At 40.0% G+C, this 17,683-nt stretch overlaps 1 protein-coding gene across 3 annotated transcripts; it reads right to left on the bottom strand.

The window, feature by feature from the left end:
• Positions 1 to 8,948: 8,948 nt before the first annotated feature.
• On the bottom strand, positions 8,949 to 16,330 carry LOC133743936 (serine/threonine-protein kinase CTR1). Of its 3 annotated transcripts, none has more exons than XM_062172017.1 (15): positions 15,735 to 16,330; positions 14,804 to 15,221; positions 14,595 to 14,714; positions 14,016 to 14,508; positions 13,706 to 13,746; positions 13,557 to 13,625; positions 13,362 to 13,462; positions 13,098 to 13,176; positions 12,889 to 12,987; positions 12,741 to 12,809; positions 12,584 to 12,633; positions 12,338 to 12,419; positions 12,123 to 12,217; positions 9,980 to 12,034; positions 8,949 to 9,152 (listed from the first exon to the last, which is right to left on the bottom strand). In XM_062172017.1, exons 1-14 carry the CDS (start codon positions 16,025 to 16,027, stop codon positions 11,926 to 11,928), a joined length of 2,118 nt encoding a protein of 705 aa, XP_062028001.1. In that variant the 5' UTR covers positions 16,028 to 16,330; the 3' UTR covers positions 8,949 to 9,152; positions 9,980 to 11,925. The 3 variants fall into 3 exon arrangements, with proteins under 3 accessions (XP_062028001.1, XP_062028002.1, XP_062028003.1); XM_062172018.1 differs by having other exon boundaries at positions 15,589 to 15,877; XM_062172019.1 differs by lacking the exon at positions 15,735 to 16,330 and having other exon boundaries at positions 14,796 to 15,032.
• Positions 16,331 to 17,683: the final 1,353 nt, after the last annotated feature.

Raw genomic sequence — 17,683 nt, 5'->3', positions numbered from 1 at the left:
TCTTACAAGGAAACTTAATTATACATTGATTCATTAAATAAAATATCACCGAGAATATATATAAGACTAACCCTATTACAACTTGGACAAAAACCAAAATAGGAGAGTAATTATCAGCATCAATGCAATGAAAATGAGAATACCTAGCGCTCTGCTAGGGTTGGGAGAGCGCCGTTCTTGGCCTCTCTGCACCTTCCTCTATCATCGATGGAGCACTGTTCCGGTACCGATTTCAGGGCCGGCTCCTTTGTGCACGACTTATGCCGTTCCCAAATATGGGCGCTTGCATGCGCTGATTTCTTCTGTTCAGTTTCAGAGCCATCATCTGCTTCAACCTAATCTTGGCATCTTTGCTTCGTGGGATGGGGGGGGGGGGATGTGGATGAGCCATCTAGCTGGGTAGGGACGGTTTCAATTGTTGATCGATTTCGGCCGAGTCGGGCGCGATTGAAATCGGGTTGCATGGAAGGACCTGGCCTGGTGGCGGCGTGGCTGGGTGAGAGATTCATGAGGGGCCGTTGCTGGTCCATGATTACAAATGATGGGAAGATGTCAGATCGGTGGTCGAGTTCGAGATTTGATATTGAAGCACGAGTGATCTGAGGGATCTGGGTTTGGAGGAGCACTAACCCGATTTCGATTCTGAATCACGTCAAGACTGGTGGCGTCGGTGGTGGAAACCGGATTCGAGTGCACAGAGCCGGGATGAGTTTTTTCCGGCGAAGGACTGCGGCGCATTGGCTGGGGTCGAGGTTAGGGCAGCTCTGGGTGCCCATAGAGAATTTGGGTGCCCAGATGGGGACCTGGGCCTTTTTCTGTTTGGACTACCCACGGTGGGCCTTTTCTTGGGCCTTGTCTTCTATTTAGATTCGCATTTGGGATCTAGGAGATTTTCTATGGGCTCACTTTTCGGCTGCACTTTGGAATTGGAATTTCGGCTACTTAGGTAGAAGATTGCTCTCTACTCAACGTAATATTTTGCGTGGAGTAGGTAAGGTCGGTCACACTACCGGCAGTTACCTTGATAGAAGGTTACTCTCTATTCGACGGATATCTTTGCGTGGAAGTATGGTTGGCCATACTATTGGTACTGTTTTACATTGCCCGAGCTCTGCCCGGTGCTTCATCAAATGCTTTATAGCATTCCTCATTATTCTTGTTAGGTTTTATTTTCGCTGCCCTGTTGCATCTAGTATTGTTTTTATTATATTTCAATTTGATGTAGTTACTACATCTATAAGTTGTAATCTTTCTTATTAGGGAAAATGATCATTTACCCGATTTTAGGCTAAAAATTGCCCACTTGCTCCACCAACTGTTTTTTAACCCCATTTACCCAAAACACTCTAAGGGATTATTTCCCCTTTACCCAATTAATTCTTTTTTCTTTTTTTTTGAGACTTTTTTGCCCTCTCCTTCTTTCTCACTTAGAGAGAGAAGTCACCTTCCACCTTGTTGTGCTCCGGTGACCAGTGGCCGGCGCGGTCTCCGGCGACCGGTGACCGGACTCCGGCGAACGGACTTCGGCGACCAATGACCGGATTCCGGGAACCGGTAACCGAAATCCGGCGACCGATGACTGGAATCCGGAATCCGGCTATTATTGCCCCCCAGTAATCATATTACTGCCCCCCAGTAATCATATTATTACCTCCCAAAAATCATATTATTGCCGTCCAGTGAATTGTATGAACTCCCAAAACCAAAATGAATACACTACAGGAACAATTGATCAATTTATAATCATATTATTGGCTCCCAATAATCATATTATTGCCCCCCAATACAAAGTCCAATGTCTCTACTGCCTCCCAATAGACCACCAAAAATGCACCATTTTGTATGATTCACAGATAATTTGTCTTTAATACACAGAAAACAACAGGTAACTTATCAATACACCACACTATAGTGATCCCTGTCCCTCATTTCAAAGTCTACTGGGGGCCAATAATGTGTCTACTGGGGGCCAAAAATGCACCATTTTGTATGATTCATAGATAATTTGACTTTAATACACAGAAAACAACATGTAACTTATCAAAACACCACACTATAGTGATCCATGTCCCTCATATCAAAGTCTACTGGGGGCCAATAATGTGTCTACTGCCCCCAGTAGACCATCAAACAAACCCCACAGTTACATTGCAATTCCTTCCTCATTCTCGGGGTTCACAGTGTATAAAAAAAAAAAAAAGTGCTATGGGCACCCAAGAGTGTGAAGCCGGCCCCTCCTCCTCCTTCGCCGGACGACGACGACGAGCGCGCCAAGAAGAAGCACAAGCTCATCCTCGGAATCAAACACCAACAGCAAAATCGCAAACCTGGGATTGAGGACCTTGGGTTGGCTCCCTTTCAAGGTGGTCTCGGCGTCTCGGGCTGTCTAATCGGATTTCGAATCGGGTCAAGGTCGGGCTTTCGTGTTTGAGGTCGACGTTGATCTCCAGATTTGTGGTTTGACTTAGTGATTGACACGGTGGTCCGGTGCTGCTTCTGATGGGGACAGGAATGGTTGCCTGGGCTCGATGATTTGACTTAGTGATTGGCACGGTGTCTGGTGCTGCTTCTGATGGGGACATGAATGGTTGCCTGGGCTCGATGATGGAGTAGCCAGCGGTGATGGCCGAGAAGCCGCAAAGGAGGCAGATCGACGACGGTGGTCTAGGTGAGGAGGCGGATGAGAGAGAGAGAGAGAGATATCGTTGACGGTGGTCTGGGTGAGGAGGGGATGAGAGAGCGAGAGAGAGAGAGAGAGGGGGAGTGTAATTTATGAATTAAAATAAGGGCGAAACTGTCAATAGCTGTTAGATTGGGTAAATGGGGTTAAAAAACTCTTAGTGGAGTAAGTGGGCAATTTTGAAGCTGAAATTGGGTAAGTGGTCACAGCCCCTTCTTATTATTATTAATAAAGTGGTTGCCTATTATCCTCCAAAAAAAAAAAAAAAAACTAGAGTTTGGGCCAGATACATAATCAAGATATACTTAAACAGATAAATGAATATTCGATAAATTAATAATCTGAGTTACATAATAAATTTCTCTGATCCCGAGACTAGTGTATTCCTTTATTTGGAAAGATATAATAAATGACTAATTTATGAGTTATAAATCAAGATTTGCTATAATTATTTTTGAATGAAACGCTACTATTGTTCCTCCTACCAACCGTTCATTGTATTTTACAAATAGGAAGATCAAGATATTATAATGATTTTTTTTTAATCAAGACGACTTTCATTCAACGCAAGCCAGAATGGCACGGATACATACCTTCCCTTACCATCTATGGGCAAGTTTAGGACATGGCATGCTAGCACCACTCATTAGACAATCAGTGCTCACAAATGAAAGCAAGCCTATAACTATGAAAAAACTAGAACACAGTACATAGGCATAGTTCAACAAAAAACTAAAATCTCTCCTTGTCATCCAAGTTAAGGCTAGGAGATTTGACTGGGTCTAGCCGCCTGGATCCCAAATTCGAAACCCCATAGATCCAGATCCAAACCCCATACCTTCCCTTACCATCTATGGGCAAGTTTAGGACATGGCATGCTAGCACCACTCATTAGACAATCAGTGCTCACAAATGAAAGCAAGCCTATAACTATGAAAAAACTAGAACACAGTACATAGGCATAGTTCAACAAAAAACTAAAATCTCTCCTTGTCATCCAAGTTAAGGCTAGGAGATTTGACTGGGTCTAGCCGCCTGGATCCCAAATTCGAAACCCCATAGATCCAGATCCCAAAACTTTGAGCTTCAAATCCGGATTTAGCTTTTGCACCCAAATTTGTTTGGGCACCAAAAAGGAATTGGACACCCTAACATAATTGGGCCTCCAAAGTGATTTGGGCCACACGGCTGATCTGGGCATCCAACGCAATTTGGATACCCCTCCACCGGCTGCAACATCGATCCCTGCCTTCAACTTCACCGGCTTCGGGTTTGATTGAGACACAGAAGGATCAATCACTGCACAACTAGATCCACTCGCTGCCTCAGCCATTGAATGGGAGGTTTCCGCCATCTCGTTTGCGAATCGTACACCTTTTGCTCCTCTATTGTGCACAGCTCCGATCGGTACAACCACCCCACCGGTCACACTTATATGTTGGAGCGCAACGACGCCCGTCACACTGGTATGGGGTCCGGAAACTTGTCTCCACCGGTCACCCATGGCTTTCAGACCACCCGGATCAGCACCGCATTTCCCCGCAGCCTTCAGAATTAGATCGGAGAAGAGGCTGGCCCTCGCTGATCCACTATGCGCTCCTCCAACCAAGATTAGATCCGATTTGAGTCGCGCCCTACACGGGCGAATCGACAAATCCCAGTCTCGCACCTAGCTAGCCTTGGGTGTCATCGAATTAGACCCCCGAACAATCTTCTCTACATCAACTATTTTACTCCGATGTGAAGCAAATATCGTGATGAAACTTTGCAAGCTTGATTTGGTGGTTGCCGCATAAGATCGGCGTTGGAGGGCCATCAATAAATGGCTTAGGAGGGAGGCTGAAGCCGGCCGCCATTGATGGAGCGCAGAGCTCCAGAGGCTAGGGTTTGGGGAGAGTTGAGGCATACTGAGCCATAGATATTATAATGAATGAGAATGATAACTCTCTGAGAAATTAAAATACAGTAAAACTTCGATAAATAAATGTTCGATAAATTAATAACTTCAGTTAAATAATAAATTTCTCCGATCTTAATTCGGGACTAGCGTAGTTTGGTAATAAGATAATAATATTTCTAGACATTGTTTAGGATCTATCGAATATATAAAGTAATAATTGATAAAAAAAAAATACAGAAAAAAATTTCACAAAGAATATTAATGATTGATGAAATACATAAATGAAATTATATATAAAAATTCATCAACATGGGAAAATGTCCATTTACCTAAATTTGAGCTACACTAACCCCATTTACCCAAACATCTTATAAGATTGCTCACTTACCCAACAAATTACATATTTTTTGCCGTAATAAGCAACTAATTAAGTTATTTTTTTTAATTTTGGTTTATTTTTGGGACAATTTTGCCCTCTCTCCCTTTGTCACTTAGAGAGAGAGAGAGACTTCACCCGAATCCGGTGACCGGTCGCTTGAATGCGGTAACCGGCGGCCGAAATCTGGCGACCGGTGTCCGGTTTTACTGCCCTCGAATAAACTTTTTATTGCCCCTCAATAAACTTTATTGCTCCTTAATATAACTTTTTATTGCCTCCCAATAAACTTTATTGTCCCATAATAAATTTTTTATTACTCCCTAATAAAAATTTATTGAGGGTAATAAAAGTCTCCAACGATCTCTTTGCGAATTTCCGGCAACCTCCGGACTTGTGATCGGAGTCCCACATCCTGTTTTATTGCCCCTCAATAGTACCTAATTAACATTTTATCGCCCCCAAATAAACTTTTTATTGCCCCCCAATAAACTTTATAAAAATTTATTGGGGGGTAATAAAAGTCTCCAGCGACCGGTGATTGGATTCCGGCTGTCGGTGACCAGATTCCAACGATCGGTAACCGAAGTCTGACGAAGTCTTCAATGACTTTTTAATTATTTAAAGGGCAAACTTGTCTTTTTACATTTAAATTGGGTAAGTATGCACACAAATTTTTTAGTGAAGTCAGTGGACATTTGTTGGGCCCAAATTGGGTAAATGGTCAAGAGCCCTAAACATATTAAGGAACTTTTTGCAATTTATATTTTCTCAATTTAACTATTTCTCAAAATATATATCTACAGTAGTTTGTTTTTCCTTGTATCTAAACCAAATTGAACTTCATCATTAATTTTCTGCAATTTATACACAAAATTTGTTTTTTTTTTTTAATTTTTTTATTTGGTAGCAAGTAGTTATTCAAAGTTACCACTGCGTGAAATGCCTTTTTCGAAGAATTATCTAGTAGAGCACAAGTGTCATTTGAATCTTGATCATTGTTCTTTAAAGTAATAATTATTCATTTATCGATAATATAATAACTCCTCTAAAGTAATAATTTTCTATAATCCCAACATTATCATTTATAGGGGTTTTACAGTAAGAGGAAACGAAGTAACTGAAACTCTACATTTCTCAACCTTTTAATTAAATCAAGTGAAGTAACCGAAACTCTATCACTCTCAATCAACAAAAATATTGACAGACAACAACAATAAATAAAACTAACAAAACAGTAGAGACATAAATTACCATGAACTGATGAAGTCAACTAAGCTTGAAAATTATAGTAGTGTGTGTGTGTTATCATGACCACGTAGCAACACAAGAACATGGGGGAAGTTTTTGGCCTTAATTTTTGACACCATATTGATCACAAAATTAAAAGAAAAAAATCCAGAGAGATATGGTTTCCAGAATCCCAGGCAACCTACCGACACGAGACAAGGTCAAAGAAACTGGATAGCGGTCTACGAAATGGGGCGGGTCATTGTAAACTATAAATTTGGCGCCAATCAAAGTGGATTCGAGTTCACTGTTGACGTAGTAGCAGTAGTGTGGAAGGTTGACGCCCGAGTCAAAATTCAAATATCGCTGCCGTCTGCCGTGCCGGGTCAGCCAATGGAGCAGTTAGTACGAACAACCACTATTCTACTTTATCAATTTACCCAATCCACGGGTGGTCCATAAACATGCATCTCTGTTTTTCTCTATATTCTGTGTTTTGAATATGACAAACGCCACCGACCTGGAAAATGAAAAGGAAAAGAAAATAAATCCTTGTAGAGCAATATTTCCTGAAAGGAAGATGTCGAGCAGCTCTCTTCTGTGGGAGCACGTTGGTGTTTTGTGCATGTTTTGCGTTGGCAGAGAGAATTATTATTAAGTTGAAATGTTTTGTTTTTCACTCTTGAATGTAAATTTAAGAATTATTGAACATAAATTCTTTGGTCAGCAACTGATCAGGTGAACACCACTGATCACCGATCAAGAATGTTCACCTGGTCAGTTATTGACCAAGAAAATAATACTCAACCACTTTTGGATGTAAATTCAATGGCAGAGAGAATTATTATTAAGTTTAGGTGTTTTGTTTTCCACTCTTGGATGTAAATCTAAGAATTATTAAGCATAAATTCTTTGCTCAGCAACTGATTAAGTGAAGACCACTATATCACCGATAATAATGATAGAGAACGTCATATGATCCGAACTTCTCCAGTATAAATGACCATGTGTGTACTTTGATTTTTTTTTTTTGTTTTTTTGAGAATGTCATCCTTTTGTTGGAAAAAAAAAAAAAGACTGAAGGGGATGTAAGAGAACGATAGCAGTAACAAACGGCATGGGGTAGTCACATCGGCGACGAAGGCCTTGACGCAAAGCACTATTTCTGTGCTGTCAGATGTCTTTGTTGTGACTTGTGACAAAGCCTCGGAAATCGAGCTACATGGTTTATGTAGCAAGAGCTACGTAGTCGTGTCCTGGTTATGCATGTGTGAAACTATATTCTTCATGAGGATTGAGATTTTTACCGAGGGTAACTACGCGGCTTTGTTTTCTATAATTAATATTCTAGATTATTTTAAAATAATAATAATTAATATTATAGATTAAAATATGTAAATCCTTTGAACTTTATCAGAAAGATGTAAATTATGGATTTTGAAGCAAAATAAAGACTAGATTAGAGAAGATACAATTCTATGTTATTGTTTGAGTTCATTATCACTAAAGGGTTCCTATGTAGTACATTAATATACCGATGCATTAAGCAGACTAGTTTACTTATGCACGAAATCAGACTACCTTTATATCAAATGTAGTCTACTTGATGTATCGGTACATTAATATACTGTAGAATTTTTCATAACTTAAACATACTATTAGTTTACAAATTTTACCAACTTTTTGGCGATTACAAGCTTAGTAAAATGAAAGTGGATCGTTCCTCTTCCTCTCTATCCATCAATTATGTTTGAGTGTATTACATTTATGTTCAGAAGTAATACCTGCATAGCTATGCACATTTATACGGTTCATTTATCAAAGATGTAAACTTTGATGACCTCGCTCGTTCTATAGACCCTAATGAGAATATTAGAGGCGAATTAATTAAAAAGTTTTACATACTTGGTCTTATTTCTCATTATAAGCGAACATCAAATATGTGGACTGTGGTACAAATGACTAGACACTAGGAGAAGCACAGCCACTTGCAACAATGCATCTCTTAATCTCAATTTTTTTTTCTCTCATCGTGCAATTCAAATTTCGGTTTGCAATTGATTGGAGCTTTGGAAGTGCCCGATTTCAACCTAGGTAAGCCCAGTCCATCTCAACCTAATTTCGACAAGTGCTCAGGGTTTGTACCCGCTTCAGCCACCAACGTTTTCTATGTTTTAAGTTTCGGGTCAAGCAATTCGCCGCTCCAGCCTAGAGACGATTTCCAACCAGTTATGTTTAGGGATTTCGAAGTCCTTCTATACTGCAATTTTGCTATTCATTTTGTTGAACGACCAATAATCAGACTTGTAAATCAGGTTAGGAACTTCGCCTGTAAGTTGAGCCCATTATTTCAGCAGTGGAAGCCTCAACTGGGTGCCTATTCTTAAGATGTACGCATGATGCTGGATTAGGCCTGGCAACGTGCGGGTACGGTGCGGGTTCTTAACGGGCCGAGTTTTTAACGGGCCGACTCGGTAAAAACCCGTTAAGTTAACGGGTTTCGCGGGCTAAACCCGACGGGTTTGCGGGTTTTCCATTGGAACCCGTTAAAACCCGTTAAAAATTTTTTTTTTTAATTTTTTTAAAATTTTTTTTTAATATTTTTTTTTTTTTTAAGCAACTAGAACCGGTTAAGACTTATGTATATAAATTTTTTTTCCCAAATCCATTAAAATCCGTTAAGACTTATGTAATTTTTGATTCATTTTTTGATCAACTGTTAGAGAAATATATTCAGATCAATTAATATATACATATGTTGGTTGAGCTAAGCTAGTAGATATAATTAAATATTTCGATAGGTTCGAAATACATATTTAATGTACTAAATAAAATACATTTTTAATGTACTAAATAAAATACGTCTAAGTCATCTTAATTGCGGCTTTCTCCTTCTCCAGATCTATCTTGCAATGTCAAATCAAATACGTCTTCAGTAAGATCCTCCAATTCAGCACGCTCTTTTTCTAAAATATAAACAAACAAAAAAGAAAAATATTAGAATATTAGAATAACATTTGTTGTAGCATCTTCTCCTCTTTCGTTCACATATATAAATTGGGACTCATCATTTAAACTCATCTACAAAAAAAGAAACGAAAGTGACTTCTTAACAACGTAGCAGGCAGAAACATAAGCAAGACATATAACTATATAAGTGGGGAAAAAGAGATTACACGATTTCAGAGAGCTAAAAGAGTATGTTTTAGACAATAGCACAGCTAAATGATTTTGATGTCAGAACCAAAAAAAGGTGATACAAACAACCCTCATGGGTCCTCCAACTATTAATTACACCCTTCAAAACTATTAAGGCTAATCATATTGAACACAAATCCAACCGTGTTCCGAGATGGAAACTGGCAAAAGCACTAGATTTCTCTTGCAATCTCAACTCTCATGAGATTTTATGCGTGGGAGGGGATTTTTATTTTTTATTTTTTTCAACCAGACTACACAAAAATCACAACCAGTACTCTAAATCAATAAACATTCAACAAACATTCAAACCCACACATTCAGGTCAACTTGGAGTCCACACAAACCAAAATCAATACTCTAAATCCAAGATAAACGAAGCAAAATCTCAAGCTAGGCCAGTATACAAAAATCACACAGAAAATGCATTATCAACAGCAACCCATAAAACCCAACATTCGATCAAGAACAACAAAGCTTCAGAACACTCAGATCTTTAAAGAACTAGTACAACCCCAGAACCAAACAAACACCATATTACAGAATGGAAGAAACAGAAGAAGGGTGAGAGTAGTGCAGCAGAGAAAATGCTCACCGCGATCGTCCTTGTAGCTGAACCAAGGGCTTCTGGGGGGTCTCTGGGTTTCAGATCTGGAAGAGAGAGAGAGAGAGAGAGAGAGAGAGAGAGAGAGAGAGGGAGTGGCGTGAGTGTGCGTCTACCTCAGTGCAGCAAACCCAGATCAGATTGGGTTGAGTTCCAGAGAGAGTTGCGTTTTGGTGAATGACGGAAAGGGTCGAAGACTCGAAGTGGGTTTGTTTGGAAGTAAACGGGTTCCATGGGTTCCAGTGGGTTTAGCACGCAAGGCTCGTTAATTTGCGGGCTTTTTGCGTGCGGGTTTTTTTAGCACGAATTTAATAAATGGACGGGTTCGTGCGGGCTTTTACCGTGCGGGTTTCGGGCGGGTTTGCGGGTCACGGGCTCAGATGCCAGGCCTATGCTGGATGTTGTTGCACGATTCAACTCATGAGTGAAATAGCAAACTAAAACTGTGAAAATATTGGGATGAAACTAAAAGGCCTAGAGGGGGGTAAATAGGCTTTCCCTACAGAAACCACAATTTTTCCTTAATACAAGAAACTCCAACAAGAAGCGTTAAAGGATTGAAACACAGATATGAACCCCTGAATATAACAGTGTAGATAAAGTGCATAAAAGAAAGGTAAACACAATCACACAGCGATCAAGAGACACCAGAATTGTTTGCGCAGTAAAAATCTCAAAATGAGGAAAACAATTGCGGGGCCTTAACTCTCTAAAGCCCTAGTGAAAACCAATTCACTTAATGGAAAGATACGAGTTCTCTTACAAACAACCAATAGCACTGACCTCGGCTATACTTACTAGACACATTGTAGAAGGCTGTATGATCACGTCTTCGTAAATCTTCTCCACTAATGAACTGCTCTCACTGGTAGGATTGACAGGTACTGACCTCGACCTTCAACCTTCTTTGCACATCAACAACTCCAACTGACCTCGAGAGTACTTGATATGCAGTATATGATTGATAAATGAAAAAGTGTTTGACTCACCAATCTACTTTAACATGGAACAAGTAGATTACTGATACGATTTGAAGCACATCACTATTCAAAGATGAATGAAGCCTTTTTCTAAATCACAATGGATGAATACAATCTTTTTCCCATCAAAGGCAAGCACCATGAACACATTTTATTGCTGTTTATAATATGCAGACTCCCCCTAAAACTTTGGACAATAAAGACACCAAAACCTAATTGACTCCTTATATGGAAGAGACATATCCTAAAGATATTCTACAAATAAACATGATTTTATCCCTAATGAAAAAGATAGACTTAACTGAACAAATCATGTAGAATAAATATCCTTTTACAACTTAATGACTGACAGCAATAATGCACAAAAGATCTCCTAACTAAAGAAATCGAACACAGACCAACTCACATATTCTGACCTAACCGGGATTGCAACACATGCATCAATCCTAGTATGCATAAAGACACAAAACGTATGAGATGCATATGCAATTACCTGTGAAGTACCTTGAGGAGTCAACTGAAGCATTGAGTCTTTTTCTTTTCCTTCGACTAGGTCTTCACTCCAATGATTGGCACACTTCTAACTTAGACTAAGACTCTAGGTTTTGTATTAGGAATGCCAATATACAATAAAATCTATACTAACAAACTGCATCTTCAAATTGAGTACAAAAGGATTACTAGCACAGTGCAAAGAAGTTTTCAACCATGGGAAGCGAAGGAATAGAAAAAGGAAAAAGTAATCATGGTAGCGAAAGCACACGTATAATTCCGTACTAGGCAACATTTCAGGGATTGATACCCTTTTCTTTCCCTCATTTCCACTTGAACGATGAATACAATTGCAGTGAAAATCGAACCATCATGTGTCAGACAGTTGATCTGATCAGCCCTTTTCTCAACTGTTTATTAATGATTAGCAAAAAGGTATATCCCTAAGTGTAACCTAAATCACTACTAATTCAAGGGTTTGAACTTTCTTCTTACTGAAGCTGCTTCAACTTTGATAACTACGTCCTTCATTCTCTGAATCACATCTTCAAACGATGGACGCTGTCCCGGGTCACTGCTTGCAATTGGCAGAGAATGGTTTAGTTCAACTTGCAAGTGCCAAATTAGAAAATGAACATTGAGCTAACTAAATTCACACGTACCTTCGCCAACAGTCTTCAATAATGGATACTACTTCGGGATTGAGGCCTTCTGGTATGTCTAATCTTCTATCCATGAAGCCTACAACTCCAACAACCTTGCAAATGGAAAAAAAATAAAAATAAAATAAATTTTAAATAGATTTAAAAGCTGAAGAGATTAAAGTGGTGTTGCCATCATATATGCCCATGCTTGTTGACACAAAAGAGAAGAGAACCTGCAAGGGATTGAGGTTATTCCATGGGACCGATACAGTCATTAGTTCCCAAAGGATGACACCAAAGCTAAATACATCAGACCTGTTCAAAGAGAAGACAACTTAATGTATCAACATGAAACTTGGATGTGAATGATCCAACAATCACTAACACAAACATAAGGTACATGCTTTGTACATGACATTGACAAGTAATGATAAAATTTAATAAAATTTAATGAATAGAGAGCAGTCATGAGAAATTACTTCTCATTTGAAGGTTCATTTCGGAGGACTTCAGGTGCCATCCACTGAGGCTGCATCAACATAAAGACATCCAAGTATGTGATCAACAGTGATTTGGAAAATCTCACAACAGTTAAGTGCATGAACAAAGCCCTTGGAGAGAAAGTGAGAGCCTTACTGTTCCTCTCCCAGATTTTGCAGTCAAGAAGGTTGCGTTCTTTAACTTCGACAGACCAAAGTCTCCAACCTGACAACAGAAAACTTGCCTGAACAACTGATATATACTCAATCTACTTGAAATAGTAGTGGTCACCCAGTACACATACCTTGACAGTCCAGTTCTTATCAACCAGCAAGTTAGACGATTTTAAGTCTCTGTGAACTATAGGTGGATTTCTACGATGCAAGTAATTCATACCTCTCGCCTGTAGTAAAAGAGCAAATTCATTAATTTGTTTGACAGACAAGAGTCTTAAGACCACTTGTAAAAAGAGAACTGATACTGAGAGAGAGATAGAGAATAGCATAGACGCACAACATCAAGGGCCATCCTCATACGTCGTTTAATATCCAATGCTTGATTGTTTTTGTGAAGTTGTCTGAAAAGACTTCCCCTGATCACCCAGAACACTAGGTAAGAAAGGAGATATTATACCATCACTCCAAGTAGCATGAAGTACCTTATTTCAGATTTAATAAAGGGTATAACTCGAAACATGAAACAGGCTACTTATGAGAATTGTGTCGACTCTTTATCATTTACTGTCAATCATTGAATATGCAACATACTTCCAATTACCTAGGTAGGTACTCTGTGACAATAGCTAGACGTTCTTGTGAATATACTGCTCCCATAAATAGCAGCACATTAGGATGCCGCAATCTTTTCATTATATCAATCTGAAGAATGCAAAAGAGATGCTGGAATCAGCTGCCTTGTTTCTCAAACAACAATTACAAATAGTTAAAAGGTCACAGGAAGTTGTGTAATCACCTCCTTTCTGTAGTCATGCAAAACCCCCTCACTGTATTCATTTTTAAAGTAAACCTTAATGGCAACATCCTGAACAACACAAACAAAAAAATTGTTAAGTCAATATGTTAAATTAAGATACAAGGAGCTTTTCGAATTTAGAAATGCACCGATCCATTCCAGATTCCACGATATACAATAGCACAGGAACCTGTAAGATGAGAACAAAATTTACATTAGCAAGCGCGCGCGCACACACATATATGAAAAACTATCGTTTCCAGAAAAATACTTTCTTTCATTTAAATATTAACAGACTGTCAATAACTAACAAATATCCTGTAAGTATTATATATTGAGTATCCTAATAAAAACTGCTCACCATTCAGGATTCTCCTTTTCCCATTAAAAACACAAGCCTTTTTGACTTTTGAGCATAGAATAGGCACTGGAATATATAACACAACTATAACTCTTTACCTTGTCCAATTTCCTCTCCCAAATGTAAGTCCTCCCAACGAATCTCACAACCTCCTATGGAAGTAGAATTATTAACCCCTTTGCTTGATGAACTACTGGGGCTGCGAGTGCTCTCTGCCGAACTAGGTAATGGTTGACCATCTGGTTGTTTTTGCATTGCATCTTCTACCTCTGAAGCATTCAAGTTGCATTCTTCAGGCCCCGGATCATTTGCATAGTGTAATTTTGGCAATAGATGATTTGGTCTATGCAACCCAATATACTCATTGCACTCCCTTGAAGAGGCTAAGACAGAACTCTCATCTAAATCAATCGGATTCTTATGCCCATATACACTTGATGCGTTTGAATTTCTAGGGGAATTAGGCTGCTTTGTCACTTCATTGCTAAATAGATTAGCATCATTTCTGCCATTTTTTTGAGATGTTTCATAATCTTCTTTCCCACCTTTGTTGGCTCCTTTAATGTTCAACTTTGCCAAGAACTTAGACGCCTGCAGCCATCCCAACCAAAAAGTTTAGTGACAGTAAAAAGAAAAAGTTCATAGAAACCACTACTTGTTATGACGGAGAGACTCACTAGTGTACCAGCTTTCTCTAAGTTAGCTTTTCCAGTGTCTGCTGTAGAGTTCTCCCTTGCCTTGTTAACCTCACTTGGATTGCATCCATTGTCATCATTTCGTGATAGCAGTTTGGAGGCCTGATTAGTTCATAAGTAGATTGATTACAACAAAATTCCAGTCATGAAAAGGGAAGAAAAAGAACTATGGTTGTGTTATACATAAGCACCAGATTGGAAACAGACGATGCAATCTGTGGCACTGGTGCGACCGGTGGCCGGCCAGGGTGTAATTGGCTCTTGTTCCAGTTTAACTGCCATCCCTTATGTTGGCCATTGGCATGATCCTTGGATGTTCTCAGATTTTCTGCTTCAACTCTATTAAACAATGCCGCATCACTTGAAACAGTGATGATACCAACAAGCTCACCATCCTCATACAATGGGCTTTTTGTCACCATTGCCATAAATATCTCTCCCGACCTCTTTTTGAAAGGAAACTGACCTGACCATGATAAGCCAATATTCAATCTTTCCATGATTCTCTTTAAATGTGCATAGTACTCTTCAGCAATGAGGAGCTCAGCAGCCCTTTGTCCAAGGGCTTCATAGTCCTTCCATCCATAGAGATTCTCAGCCGCACGATTCCTGAATTAAACTCAAAAGTCTCAAACTATATGTGATAACTGTCCAAACATATAATTATCTGCTGACTAAACAATGCACAAATCTTAAAGCATTTTAATTTCACATGTTTTGAAGTCTTATATTGAGTTTCCATCAACAGTGATTGCCAAGATGCTAAACAAGCACAAATACTCGCAACAGCCAACCAAAAACCTCTTAAAAGCTAAACTATCAATTAACCAACTGTTTCATCAATATTATACGCATAAACAATCTTTCACCAGGTAACAAAGATTCACAGACACAGTCAGTCAAATAACATGTCAACAGGAAAGAAAAAACGCACAGATAACCGAAAATACACTGAAGTAAATTCTTGAGCTCAAACCGTGATATAGTGATCAAACTTATCAATACGCGCGTGCTGAGATAAACACTAAATAGAAGTCTGAACTTTTTTTTATTTTACACCAAGATCCAAATCCACCGTTTCATTGAATATGAGCTGCCTGGTACGTTTCACCGACTACGTACCAGTACTGGATCTCTCCGGCGGAGGCCGTGCAGACGTGGACGGCGTGGCCCATGTTGTCCAGTATGCTCCGGTACGGACTCCCGGACAGGAAGAACCCCCGGACACGGTGCGGAACCGAGAACTCTGACGTCAGCATCGCATCATCATCCTCCTCCTCCTCCTCCTCGGTCTTCTCGTTGTGGTGCTGCAGCTCATGGAACTCGGCTCTGAGTCTGACGTGGCTGGCCTCCAAGCTCTGGCACCGGTCCAGCAGCAGTCGGTACATGCTCGCCTGCGAGTCGCGCGCCGCCATGGCCGTCTCCGACGAGATCTCCGGACGGGTGCCCAATGCGCATAGTTAGCTTTCTTCGCTTCGCCCTTTGGACTTTGGAGAAGTGTTTATCATCGAAGAGAGAGCCGTAGCTGGTTCGACCGCAAAATGTTCTCTTTTAATTAAAAGAATTATTTTTAAAAAAAAACTCGCTGTACGACCCTGTGGATGCCAGGTGTCCCCGCCGTGAGGAGGAGGCAATCCGGTGCGGCAAGGTGTACAGCCTCGGCGCCACTCGTTTGGGTGACGTGGGCCGGAAAGGAAAGCTGGGCTGCGGCTTTGCCGTACTAAATTACTACGGGGATTTTGGGGCAAGTGGCCCTTTCCAATAAATGGACGCAGATTTTGTGTGCTGAAAATGAGTGGACGGATGGATACCCTACGATTTTTGCTCTGAAGAGGAAAGTTTGTGATGTAGTTATGGTAAGCCATTTCAATTTTCAAACCTACCCAAGTTCATGGCCAATGTCAACTTGAGTATGGCCACATATTATAAAAGGGGTGTACTTAGCTATCAAGCAAGTGATGCAAGCCATTTGCATCTTGAGTCCTTTTTTTTTTGGAAATTGCATCTTGAGTTATCTTGTGCAGCCTTTCGGAGAAGAAGTCAAGTAGTGCGTTTTGGAGTCATGTGGCAGCTAGATAATTTGGATAGTCCAGAACTCGGGATTACGATGAGAGTATTATATCTATTATTGTTTCAATATTTTGCGAACAGTTTTGTTTAAGTGATCAGTTGATTTGGTACTCAGTCGTGCTTCATTGTTGTTAGATTTGAGGGTTTGAAATGCTCATTGTTTTTCATCTTTAGATGTAAATTTAATTACAATTCTACCACCTTCCACGTACAATGATATTACGTATACTAGTTCTTTGTCAAACAGTGCGAAATGGGGTTAAACTCTTCTTCAAGTTAGCCTCGAGGATGTATCATAAATTCGAAACTTTCGGAGTCGGTTTTCTATCATTAGCGCAGATTTTAAGGGTGATTATTGTGGTTAGAGGTTGTCCCTCATTAGGCTCACGGTCACCATAACTGTTGGTTCTATTATAGGACGATTGGAGTGGTTGTGGACTTATGTTGATTTATGTTGTTGTTTCCATCTCTGTAATCTTACAGTGTAATGAATGTAAGTTCGTTTTCGTAAAGCAAAAAAAAAAAAAAAAAAACTACTTTTTGTTAGCTGAGATTAGCTTTCCTCTATTTTTATCTTTCTAATTGGATTGCCGGTGAGCAGGTAAGCCGTGGCCTTGGGAGTAGGAAAAAAAAAAACTCTTTCCAATCGGACTTGTGTCATATGTGTTTCTAATTTCAGCCCTATAAGCTTGTCTTTGTATGGCCGAGAGAGACTTGCGTGGGGCACCCGCACCACGTGGCATATGCGGCAGACCAATCACGGCTTAGCAGGGGGGTCTTTTGGGTATTGTATATTTAAGGAGCAGGGGCATTTTCAGAAGAGAGAAAAAATTTTCTTTGTTCTGATTGAGTGGCCCTAAAGCCACGTGGTGGGGAAACCCCCACCTAAGAATTTCTCTGTATGGCCTAACAGACCTGGGGCAGAGTCGTGTGTAGACCCAACCGTCATTTGGACTAGAAAAGTGTGCCCACGCGATGTTGCGGGAATATGAGCAATATCG

This window comes from Rosa rugosa, chromosome 4 (genome assembly GCF_958449725.1).
Source record: "Rosa rugosa chromosome 4, drRosRugo1.1, whole genome shotgun sequence".
NCBI classification, from domain to species: Eukaryota; Viridiplantae; Streptophyta; class Magnoliopsida; order Rosales; family Rosaceae; genus Rosa; species Rosa rugosa.
The sequence above is the reverse complement of the archived record's forward strand: the minus strand, read 5'-3'. Positions and strand labels throughout refer to the sequence as shown.